At 37.9% G+C, this 13,020-nt stretch overlaps 1 protein-coding gene across 1 annotated transcript in view; it reads right to left on the bottom strand.

The window, feature by feature from the left end:
* Positions 1-2,126: 2,126 nt before the first annotated feature.
* LOC139474874 (TPR and ankyrin repeat-containing protein 1-like) overlaps positions 2,127-13,020 on the bottom strand; it is a 33,084-nt gene continuing 22,190 nt past the window's right edge. Inside the window, exons 18-24 of the mRNA XM_071258098.1 lie at positions 12,809-12,908; positions 10,409-10,630; positions 9,649-9,974; positions 8,995-9,159; positions 8,518-8,749; positions 4,904-7,767; positions 2,127-4,547 (exon numbers count right to left, since the gene is read on the bottom strand). Of these exons, the coding sequence (XP_071114199.1) occupies positions 4,233-4,547; positions 4,904-7,767; positions 8,518-8,749; positions 8,995-9,159; positions 9,649-9,974; positions 10,409-10,630; positions 12,809-12,908 (4,224 nt within the window). The 3' untranslated portion in view covers positions 2,127-4,232. The remainder of the gene's footprint in view (positions 4,548-4,903; positions 7,768-8,517; positions 8,750-8,994; positions 9,160-9,648; positions 9,975-10,408; positions 10,631-12,808; positions 12,909-13,020) is intronic.

Here is a 13,020-nt window from a genome sequence, read left to right as displayed (position 1 = left end):
ATATTCAAATATTGAAAAATCTATAAGAATTTGTCCCGCCGACTTTCATTCTATGTTTATTTGTGCTTTATATATAAAAAGATATAGGATACTATCCCGCCAGGTCATTTTCATGTTGTTGTAATTATATGTTTTGTTTGACAGCACAGACAAAGTTATTAGTAGATATACATGAAAATGGCCATGCGGGTAAATACTTCCGTATTTGTCTTTCTGAAATATACTTGTAAATTACTTCCAGATCGAGCGTCTTTATGTTATATACTTGTAAATTACTTCCAGATTGACTGTCTTTATGAAATATACTTTTGTAATAAAGGATAATTCTTAAATTATTTCTCATTCTTATGTGTTCAAATTTCGTATATTTGTTCATGTTTACACGATTGCTTAGAAGACTCGACCCGTGAAGATCCGAGGGAGAATAGGTCTTCAGCAACCAATGCTTGCCGTAAAGGGCGATTATGCTTGTCGTAAAGAGACGACTAACGGGATCGGGTGGTCAGGTCGGCTGACTTGGTTGATGCATGTCATTGTATCCCAATTGCGTGGATCGATGCTCATGATGTCAATTACTGGATTGTCTGGTCTAGACTCGATTATTTACAGACCGCCGCCATAGAGCTGGAATATTGCTGAGTGCGGCGCTAACCAACAAACAAACAAACAAAGCTTAAAAGACAGGAAAAACGATTTCTAGATTTATTGTAAAATGTACTCACTGAACATACGTAGATCAAGCAAACAATCAGACAAAGCCTAATTAAATACTGTCAGAGAATATATAAGATAAGTGGGGTAAATCAGATATGGGTTTTGCAAAATTCAAACGATATAGTTGAAGTGATACGATCTCAGACAAGGGAACAATTGTCAAGTTTTAATACTTTCTCCATCATGTCGAGCAATATGCCATCAGCTTCAGCTTATGGCGTCTACATTTCTCAATTGCTTAGGGTACTAAAGAGTATGTAGATTCCATTCAAACTGCACAGGAAGACACATTTTGTTTACAACCAAGATTTCGTATCAAGGTTTCACCATCAAAGGCCTGGTTAATTCAGTCGAGAATTTTTTATAAAAGACATTAAGCGAAATGACTGAATATAACATGACATGACATGCTACCGGTAGGGCAGAACATGCTACAAACACCAGGTATCATCACTGATTTTTTTGGCGATCCATTCATATAGTTCTTATAGCTAGTTATCCTGTGAAGCCATGTGGATCCACAGCAGAAATTCGAGACCCTGTTGCTAGGCTGACGTCAAATAGCATTGTTTCGCCGCTTGATCTTGCAACAAAATTTCACAAATTACGTCATAGGGTATTGTAACATGATTGTAAACTTTGTGGTACAGGACCCCGTTCCAGAAGGCGATCGTAGCGCCATGACACTTGCTCCTCTAGGTATATGTGAGTTATTGATAACCTTGGCGCTACGATAACTTCTGGAAAGGAATCCTGAACTCTTAAGGTGGGCCGTTGCATGGTATTAAATTAATACGTGTCAACTTTTGACGTGTTTGAAGTATTGTTTTGTTAAACTTAATTGGATAATGCTGTAGATCGCGTTGATGTCTGCCTATATTCACACACGACATTGAAATTCTAAAAAGGGTTTAAAACGGCAAGTAATAAATAAAATACTAAACTCGCCCCTGTTTAGCATCAATTTAATGCAACTCGTGAATAGTTCTGGTATTAATATGGGCTCATTTAGTATTCTATAGATATCAAATAGTGATGATATCAGGTGTTCGCGAATGGCAATGAGAATGAGCATAACTAAACTGAAAACAACAGGACTGTAAAATAAAACAGTTTAACTAGAAATCAATAGCAATTACAATATAAACATAGCAGATAGTACATGAATTCTGCTTTTGCACATGTTCACATGTTTCTCTGCAAACCAAAAGTCTACTTCAACCAGAAAGTAACAAGCCTGCCGCCACATGGTTTGTATTACATATTAACTCATGCAGTAACATACACAAGGATACAATTCGCAATGTAACATTTGTACATGTATCATGTTCGTTATTACATATTAACGCATGCAGTAACGTACACAAGGATACAATTCGCAATGTAACATGTGTACACATATGATGTTCGTTATTACATATTAACGCATGCAGTAACACACACACAAGGATACAATTCGCAATGTAACATGTGTACATGTATCATGTTCGTTATTACATATTAACGCATGCAGTAACATACACAAGGATACAATTCGCAATGTAACATGTGTACATGTATCATGTTCGTTATTACATATTAACGCATGCAGTAACATACACAAGGATACAATTCGCAATGTAACATGTGTACATGTATCATGTTCGTTATTACATATTAACGCATGCAGTAACATACACAAGGATACAATTCGCAATGTAACATGTGTACATGTATCATGTTCGTTATTACATATTAACGCATGCAGTAACATACACGAGGATACAATTCGCAATGTAACATGTGTACATGTATCATGTTCGTTATTACATATTAACGCATGCAGTAACATACACAAGGATACAATTCGCAATGTAACATGTGTACAAGTATTATGTTCGTCATTACATATTAACTCATGCAGTAACATACACGAGGATACAATTCGCAATGTAACATTTTTGTGTACATGTATCATGTTCGTTATTACATATTAACGTATGCAGTAACATACACGAGGGTACAATTCGCAATGTAACATGGGTACATGTATCAGGTATCGATGACGAACATGATGAGAAACAATATGCGGGTACTGCACAAATAAGTTAAATAACAATAGGTCTGTATTATAACAAGACCTTATACTGGCATTATCATGTGATGTTTCAATGCAGTCTCGAGCACATTGTGCTCCAATGCAGTCTCAAACACGTTATTTTACAATATTGAACATGTACCTAACACTGTCAACATGTTAACCATATGACCACCTATATAGCTACACCGTCATCAAAACCAACTATGTACAAATGCTGTCTTCAAAGACATACACTTATCTCAATTGTAGGATTTAGATTTTTTTTCACAAATCATGATGATTTCTACTTTTGAAATGCCAAAGAATGGAAACCAGTTTCAAGATACTTTCGTATCTTTAAGCTCACACTGAATTGTCCTTAAACATTCATATGTCAAGGTTCTTTGTTCATAATTCAATTACATACTTCTGGGATTCTTCATCTACTTACGTAATTAAATCATCAACCTTTATGATTACCAAAAGCTAACGTTCTGATCTGTCACGTTCTCCTAGCTGCCAGAATATAGCTGATACTTGTGTATGTGTCATAACACATTATCATCTATCTAACTGGCGATTGAGGAAAGCGAAAGAACGTAAATTAAAGGCTCTCCAATCAGGTGTACAAATACCTACATAACATTTTGAAGTTAAAGGTCATATCTGTCCACGGAAGTAGGCTATATTGTGTACAGGGTGATGTCTAAAAATGCAATATTGTCTTGCCATTTTAGTTGACTTGTTATCATAATTATAACATAATTGTTGCACATTTCAGTGAAGGAAATCAGGTGATGAGTGAGTAAGGCAGCTTGATGTAGGAGGAAAACCCAAAGTGATGCAGGTCTTTGACAATTAGCACTTTCTTGAAACGCACGAGTATGGGTATGGTACTGACATAATCAGGGTGAACCGGGTTCGAACTAACAAGATTCGATTTTCATGCGTAAGGAATGCAACTCTGCACAGAGAACTGCGTGCCTTTAGATAACTGGTCCACCGTGCCCACATCAGATGATCGACATTGGTGTGATGCCAATGTACTGCTCACATGAAATACACCAAATGGTTTCGTATGATCGCACGTTCAAGACACATGACCAAACAAACAAGTCTTTACACACTATTCAGCATGGGAATCGAAACTGGGTCTCTCGTATTACAATCATATAACCTCCACAACGTCCGACACGCATATAATAATACTAAATGTACAATTAATAATTAATTGATGCAAATATAATATGAAAACAAGATTGAAAGACATATAAAATATGACATACACTACATGAAACTGGCATCTTACACTATGACAAAACATGTACATATCTGTCAACATTCACATCAAGGAAAGGTAAAAGGAAAACGGAAGACAAATGCTATTTTCAACTGTTCAGTTTAAAACTACCCTTATGAGATATCTTCGCTCTGTTTTGTTTTACCCTAAGACATGGTATCAACAGAAATATACATTGTGCCTGTCCTGTTCAAACTGAGTTTCAGCTTGTTGCAGCTCTTCGTTATCCTTTCCTTTCTTTTGAAATCTTGGAGGTTTTTCGTAGGTGTTTTTTTTCTGATTCTTGCGATAGCGCAGTCTTTGTGACTTTCTCGTTTGTCTTGCACCTTTGGTACTGTCTTGACTTTGAAAATGTCGATCTGGTCTTTTGGCCGTCTTTTCAAAGGGTTCTTTTTCAATATCACTTTCATTGTCTGAATATGCGTCCGGAATTTCTTCATTGGGGCCCGATGTCGAGTCAGTATTGACGTTTCCCTTAAAGAATAAGACAGGCGCTATAAACAAATACAATGTAATGGTTCTTGTTTATCTAAAATAGTCAGGGAAAACAATGTCTCAGAACTACATTTTGATATTTTTAATAACCTTTAATATTGAACATACCTGTATGTATCTATATTCTCGTTCAGTTTTCAGGTTGCAGTAAATAATGTTGCTACTAACACAATAAGTTTCTTTCAATCATTTTAATGTCAGCAACAAAAACAATTTCAGTAATCCTATGTAATACATGTATGGTTCCTACTATTATGACAAGCCTAGTGAGGATGATATGTCAAGGTTCTGTTTGAAACATACGAACATAAGTGAACTTAAGACATGAAAGATACCTTCATGTCATGAACTTGTTCCATTTCTGTCTTGATCTTCTCAAAATCACCAAACATCGTCGCCATATCTTGCTGCAACTTCAGTATGAGATTCCACTTACGTTCATGCAAGATACTATCGTTTAATTTCAAAATTTCGTCCAACTGGCGCACTAATCGAGAAATGTCCAATTCCCGATATGGATACTGTTCCTTTACATGCTGTTGGTCTCTCAGTTTACCTTTGGAGATGAACATCTTTATATCCCTAATGGTCAGGATGAAGTGTTCTGTGTGTAATGACCTGAATGTCTCAAATTGTGTATTTCTGTCGACATGTTCTTCGGTTTCTTCGTGGCGTTGTGATGTTTTGTGTGTGTCAGAGGATTTGCTGTCCATAGTAACCTTGGCATGAGATCCTACTGCCTCTCCTTTTTCACCTGATTCAGCACAAAGGTGTACTCCACAAACACCACAATCCGTCTGACTTATCCGAAAGGGAGAAAACATTTCGGTCAAGTGCTGCTCAAAGCATCTGTCTTTGAACTTCCTTGAATCTACTCTTTCCACAAATGTCAAACGTTTAAAGAACCTTTGTATTTTTATTGCAGCGTCATCTTTAATGTTTGTGTCTCTCATCAGCATCTGTTGACACTGTCTTTCCTCTCTTTCGCCAAACGTCAGTGTTACATCATCACCATCACCTTCTTCTCCATCATCCTCATCTCTTACAGCACCACCCTCCATATTTTGCATTTCTTCCTGATGCCTTGTTTCATCAGTGATTTGGGTATTTGTGTCTTTTGCCAAGCTTTGAGAACTTGATATTGTATCAATATCCAGTGCATGACTGTGTATATGTTCATTTCCACTCTGCTCCCAATGACACATTAACAAATGTCCTCCTTTCGCTGCCAAGAATGTGTTCAGTGCTTTAGCAATAGCTTTAGTATCTTTTGAGCTTTTCACTTCTTCTAGAGCTATGGACAGTCTTGCTGGGGCATCCTCAGGCAGACTCAGACTCAGTATTGTTTTCATCAACACACTTCGTAGTTTCAGTGAGACAAACACATCAACATTCACCATCAAAACCAAAGCAATAACAAAGCACCTCTCTGCTTGAAGGTAAGAGCCCTTTCCTAAGTTGAATAGGAGTTTCAGAAGGTTGAGTTTCTCACCACAAATGACTTCAAAGATCTTATATATACAATCCTTCATCACTTTTATATTTTCTTTCTTCATAGCACTTCGCTGAATCAAGTCTTCTATTCTAACGTTTTGACTTCTGAACATACAGTTAAAAAAAGAAGTGATTGCAACATATGAATCAGGCACTATAAATCCTGGAGATGCGGGTGACAGTCTTGCAATAATTAGAAATGTCACACAGGCGAATAATTCCTGCCACAGACAAAATACTGACATTTTGGGGAGAAGTGAGCTTCTGTCCTTACTGCAAAGAAATCTGACGCATTTGCTATACTCAATGACGGCTTTCACCGGAACTTCTTGCAACCAAAGGAAAACATCATGAATTCTCCGTCCAAGGCTTTCAATGACCACCGTTTCATCATCATACTGAACATAAAGTGCATGATGTCCAAACTTCCTGAAAAGCCAATCAGGCTGATATTCCCATAGTTTCATTTCCAGGTCTTCATAGTGAGCCCTTATATCTAAATCTACTCTAAATAAGCCACCAAAAAGTGTGGCCTGTACAAACCAGTCTATGCTTTTGGAACGTTCCTTCAGTAGGTTCTCACCTTGGCGTCCCTTACACAACCAATGGTTTCTGAAATAATATTCAATTTGTTGTGGGACTTTCCCTGTTCTGAGTAACTGACTGCTATTTGATACGCTCATATGTTCATGCTCTGGAATCAGGAAGTCCAACAGCCTTTCACAAGAATCAAAATCATTTTCGTCGATGACAATATTCATTCTTGTGAATATTTCCATCACATTTGATTTATCTTCTTTCAGTTCACGGCGATTTCTTACCCAATTTTGCAAAATACTGTCAAGATTTACTTCCCAAACAAGTGCTTCGAGGGTCTTAAATCCCGTGTTGATAGTGTACTGTGAATGGTGGTATCTACATTGTTGACCATTGTTGCATTTTCTACCCTCCATAAACCATGGGCAAAGGAGATGGCAATCAATGTATGTACGAAGAAAGTCCCTTATTTCATTTATCCAGTTCTTTAATAGAAAGACAAGGTGATTGGAGAGTATGAGGCACACCTGTTTCTTGTTTTTCTCCACTTCTACATGCTGCTCTTCAGTTTCATTCAGTAACTCAGGAGCCAATGCCATAATGCGGGGTTTTTGTTTTGGAAACAAAATAACCGTATCAATGTCTTTCTCATACAGGCCATAAAACTCAAGGTAAAGCTTTGATCTTGATTTTTCCTCGTATGTATCAGGTTTCAAAAGAGACTTTAATACACTGAACATGCATTCAACTCCTCTGATGAGGGCTTTAATGTCAGCGAAATCAATGCATGCATCTGCTTTGGAAACCTTCAGTACAAAATCTAAAGATTCGAGCATGCCTGCTTCATTTGCATATGGTCTTGTATTCTGAAACTTGGCAAATGCGGTCCTTGCACCTTCTTTTGAAAATAAGAATGTAGCATTGGTGAGTATTGAAATTCCAAGGTAATTTAAGTTTCCTGTCAACTGGAAAGCACTGCATGCTTCAGTGAGATGAACTTTTATCTTATCATCCTGGAGATCAGTATCCTGTTCTGACATCATCTGCAAGGCCCGGATGTAATGACATTCACCAATTGATATCCAGTCGTCAACAGTCTTTGCTAAGTCAAGGGCTTCATTTACTTTGCCATGCTGGAGGAATATCCTGATTGCATCTGCCGTCTTGCCTGCACCAGAAAAATATCATGTGTCATCCCTTTTCTCAAATCACGACGTGTTTAAAAAGATTTTTTTTTAAACTATGCATGTCCATAAGTCAATCTGTTGACAAACGGGGACACGGGTGGCCCAGTCGTCTGGGGCACCATAAGTCGCTGTGCGGAGTTACGTCCCTTGGGCACGCCAGAAACTTATGATTGTGGGTTCGAATCCTAGGTTTGTCAGCACCATACCCGTGCTAGTGGGTTTCACCGAAGTGATAAACGTCTAAGATCTGCATCACTTCAAGCTTTTCTCCCACATTAAGCTGACACGCTATGATATTACTGAATTATTGTTAAAAGCAGCGCTAAACACAACCCACTCACTCATTCACTGATGACAAACATAACTGTGCTAATCTAAGTAATATTTTCATGAAACATTTTTTAAATGTAATTCTCAGTGGCGATTTATGAAAGAGATAAGCATTTTCTTTCAGTAATTTCCTTGAGATAACAAACTTTCTTTCTGTTGGCACAATTCTGTTGGCAAAGTTTGATCATACACTTATAGTTGAATTCCAACAAGAACTTCATATGCAACAGTTTAACACTCCATGTTTGACATATTTCTGACAGATATGAGGTTAAAATTAGGATTAATGTTAAAACTTCCAATGTATCTGTAGTTAACATCCGAATCATTTTGTCATGAAGCATCGAATATTGGCTTAATAGCAAGCCTATTATGTTGTAAATTTTACTAAATTTATTTACCTTCTTTCACCATTAACATAATAGCCTCTTCATAATAGATAGTTTTCTTCAGAAATTCTATTCGATCTCCAACTCTAGGCAGGCGTTCCAAGGAGGCAATCATCTTCTCTTTATTCCTCATCTTCAGGTAACAGTTAGCAGCTTTGTAGCTCAGTCTTTCAGTTGTGAAACTGCTTTTGGGTTTATGCTTTTGTAGGGTCGGTGAGAGTATCTGTCCTCTCCCAACCATGTCCTGAATAATATAACTTTAGTATCAAAGCACAAGATACACAGAACATGCTCTCAAAATAATGGCATTAATTCAATAAATTATTCAAGAGGAATAGACTGATTTCGTTTTGGAGGTGACACAACAAGCTATCCCGATCATGTGTCCTAGTTATGTATAGAGTAAGTCAAGGTTGCATAAAATAAGGTATTGCTTTCTTTGTCAGCAATTTAGCAGCACTTGTTTGATACCTGATATAATAAACTTACATCAGCTAGCAGTGTGTATCTGTGCAGACAGTCAATAGCTTCCTCGTAAAGTTCAGCCCTGGAGAGAACATCTATGGCAGAATTGAAGTGACCAAGCTGCTCTTTACATCTGCTTTCCTCAAGTGATTTATTACATGCACGATACATTTTCCCTGCTTTAAGCCACTGCAAGAAAATGTGCTCTGCATTAATCTCTCATCAATATACATCTGTCAAAACTATGCCATTGGGATAAAAATATTACACACATTCAAGGGACATTTTTGCAAGTGAGTGAGTGAGTATATATTCCTGCAAGATCAGGGCGGGGAAAAACCAAAATAGGGGCGAGGGACAACCAAAATAAAGGGCGGGGGACACCAGAAATGAGCATTGTAACAATGTGGAGAATCGAACCCTAGCCTTCGGCGTTACATGGAGCGCTTTAACCACTCATGCTACCCCGACGCCTCGGACATTTATGTACACAATTACCAATTAGTTAACTTAAAGCTATATTATGAACTTAAGTGAAAAAAGGATCCTTCTATGATTACGAATAATAAGTAACTAAATATTCAAGAATGTCCAATGATTTTCATTCTCTTCAGCATCATATTTATATTAAAACTTATTTTCATTATGTACTTTAGGATATGTTGATGACGTACTTACCATTCCACATTTTTCATACAAGAGACCAGCAAGTTCAAACTCATGTGCCTTTTGCAGGCACTGGACAGCCCTTTTGTCTTCAGAGCAGTCCAATAAATGCTCGGCAGCACAGATAAACTCAACCTTCACCTGTTTAAGATTATCAGTGCTTCTTAATGCGGTCAGTTCTTGGTTTAAGGCTAGAGCAAGCTTTGATTTTGCATCATCTTTTCCCATCCGGAAACATTTTGCTGCAACTTCGTACAGACGTCGTTCCATCATCTCCTCAGCTCTCTTCAGCCAGTCCTCTGAAGTTGACTTCTCAGCGAACATTGTGACACCTAATGCTGCATTGCAGGAACAAATATTTGAAAACATCATGAGAAAACTGATTGGTTATTCGTGGTCATGAAACACACACTTTTCATTTTCATTCGTAAATCACCATGGCAGTTGTATTTTATATTTCATGGTAGCTCGTGTATTGAACTAATAAACATAATTATCTATGTCTCCCAATCAAAGGTGGAAGGGAGGATTTCTTATTTTTGTTTCGCTCAATTAAATCACCTTGGAATGTTTTAAAATAATACAAATAGTATCTAGTGGAAACTCATGTAGTATTCTCTGTATGTGAATCCCTAAAGCCCTTATATACCACGCTTGTATGAAGTCTCCAGCAAAGGAAACATGGTGATTATCTAATGTTACACTCTAATGTTTCTGACGTATTACTTCAAATAGAGAATTCTGTCTTTATGCCTTCACTGACCAATATTACCTTCATCAGTCATATCATCCTCCGATATCACTTTGACCAACTTCTTTGCCTTGAAAAATTCAAACATGGGACCCCGCTTTTCTTCATTTTCATCAAAGATCCAAACGTTGACACGGGCTCGAGTAACAGCAGTGTAAAGGTGTTTCAGTTCAGAATTGAGTAGCTTGTGCTCTGTTTCATCAAATTTTAATGGCCTTGGTCTCACTTTCTGATTGAGGACATCTGCAGGAAGAGACAGATATTAGATATGCTGAAGAAAGTTCTGCTTTTGTAATTCAATTCAAGGTAAAATGTAAAGGCTAATGTAAACATGTTAACTGACCACAAAAGACCAGTTTGACCCTGGCCACGATCGCAGCGCCACCAGTGGCTACTACGAGTTATGTCCCTTCTATGTCTCTCCTATTGACAAATCAGATGCCACCTCTTATATCACTTGCATATGCTTCAAACATTAATCTGATCGATAATAAAGATATATATTGTAATAAAACGGGTCTCACTGAGCGAAGTGCATCTTATCACGTGAGCACATTGATGAAAAACATAAAAAAATATTTGGAAAATATCTGTTGACTCTAAGTTGATGTTACACATGAATTGATAATCGAACGAAATCTGCACAGCAGTTTACGAACTAGATGTCAATTTGGTTATGCAATTTTGATTGGACTATGTACAGACTGGTTGCTTGACAGGAGAATGATCTGAAGCCATGTCGCTTTTATCTCCATCTTGGAACACTACACAAAAGCTGGGATTGTGATCTGGTAGGCTGGTACACTTGAATGAGGTCACGTAGGTGTCTTGGTGCTGTGCCGGAGATACACTGGTAGGTTATGACAAGAACCTTAAACTCTATCCGTGCTGGAACGGGCAACCAGTGCAGAGCCTGCAGGAGAGGTGTGATGTGGCAGCTCATAGGAATGCAGCTGACTATACAGGCTGCCGTATTCTGAATGCGTTGAAATTTAGAGAGACTGTCTTTTGTAATATCACTCAGCAGACTATTACTATAGTCAAGCCTTGAAAAGATCAGTGTTCTGACAAGTGTTGCTGCAGCATCATGAGACATGAAGTGTCGAATCTTGCCAATGTTCCTGAGTTGGTAATGATACTTTCTACACAGGTCATTGACCTGTGCCTCCATGGATAGATTGCAATCCATAATGACAGGGGGTCGGGTAGTCCAGTGGTTAAAGCGTTCGCTCGTCACGCCGAAGACACGGGTTCGATTCCCGACATAGGTACAATGCGTGATGCCCATTTCTGGTGCCCCCCGCTGTGATATTGCTGGAATATTGCTAAAAGCGGTGTAAAACTATACTCACCCACTCACCATAATGACATCAAGGTTTCTAACCTTGTCTGATGGAGTTACATTTTCTTGAAAGGTGGTTAAATTGATCTTATCCAGCTTGTCTAACATCATGTTGGTTCCAACAACTATTTCATCAGTTTTGTCAGCATTCAACATTAGCTTGTTTGACAAAATCCAAAGGCTAACTTTATCAACACATGACTCTATATTTGCAAGTGAAAGTCTGTTGTTCACAATAGCTATAGCTTGATCCGCAAGTTGGGTGTCATCAGCATATAACTCATTGACAATGGAATTTTTCTGAATGAGAAGTGTATAGTATGAACAGGATGGGTCCAAGGACTGAACCTAGTGGCACACCGTATTCAATCTCTTGACTTCCTGATTCTGAAGGACCTTATCCATAAAAGCAAAGTGCAGCCTCAGTTTCTAGACGTCTGAGTAGAATACTGTGGTCCACAGTATCAATAGCTGCAGATAAGTCCAAAAGTATGAGAAGTGCATTAGAACCTTTGTCTACAGAACTTTTGAGGTAGTTGAGGATGTGAAGTGGGGCTGTCTCCATGCAATGGCCTTCTCTATATATCGATTGAAATTCATACATCAAGTTGTTTGAATCAAGATGTGTCTTTAGCCGCTTGTTAACTGCATTTTCCAAGAGCTTAGAAAGAAAAGACAAATCTGATATTGGCCTATAGTTCTTCAAATCTGATTTGCTTTCTTGAGAGTTGGTTTGATGACAGCCTTCTTCAATTGATCCGGTACTACTCCTGTTTCCAAACTCAAATTAATTATCTTTGTTTTAACAGGTAGTAGAATGTCAAGATGCTGAAGTATGAACTTGGTTGGCACTGGATCTAAGGCGCAGCATGTGGGTTTAGATTGCTTTATCAACTCTAACACCTCAGCAGATGTCAATGGATGGAAGTCCAACAAAGGAGTAGCAACCTGGTTCAGACTAGAAGAGTCAAAATATAACTAATTCCAGTCTAGTTCGGCAAGGGTGGAAACTGGACTTTTACAGTTTACTCCCTTACCTCGGGATGATGATGAAAACAAAGTGACAACAAAACACATACCTTCATCAATCGTCACAAGATTTTCTGTGTGAGACTGTTTTATAGCCTCTTCCACTTGATTTTCAAGGAAGGTGGTAACAATGCGCCATTCCTTTGATGCCTGCAAATATATATTACATTACTGAAAATGACTTTATAAATAAATAAATATATATATTCCTCATCCTGGTGTGATGTACAATGCCAGGCTTATAGTGGTAGCCCACTGAGAT

The sequence above is a fragment of the Haliotis cracherodii genome, unplaced genomic scaffold (assembly GCF_022045235.1).
Source record: "Haliotis cracherodii isolate W230 unplaced genomic scaffold, xgHalCrac1.p SCAF_1, whole genome shotgun sequence".
NCBI lineage: Eukaryota > Metazoa > Mollusca > Gastropoda > Lepetellida > Haliotidae > Haliotis > Haliotis cracherodii.
Note: the sequence above shows the minus strand (reverse complement) of the source record. Positions and strands in the feature narration are given on the sequence as shown.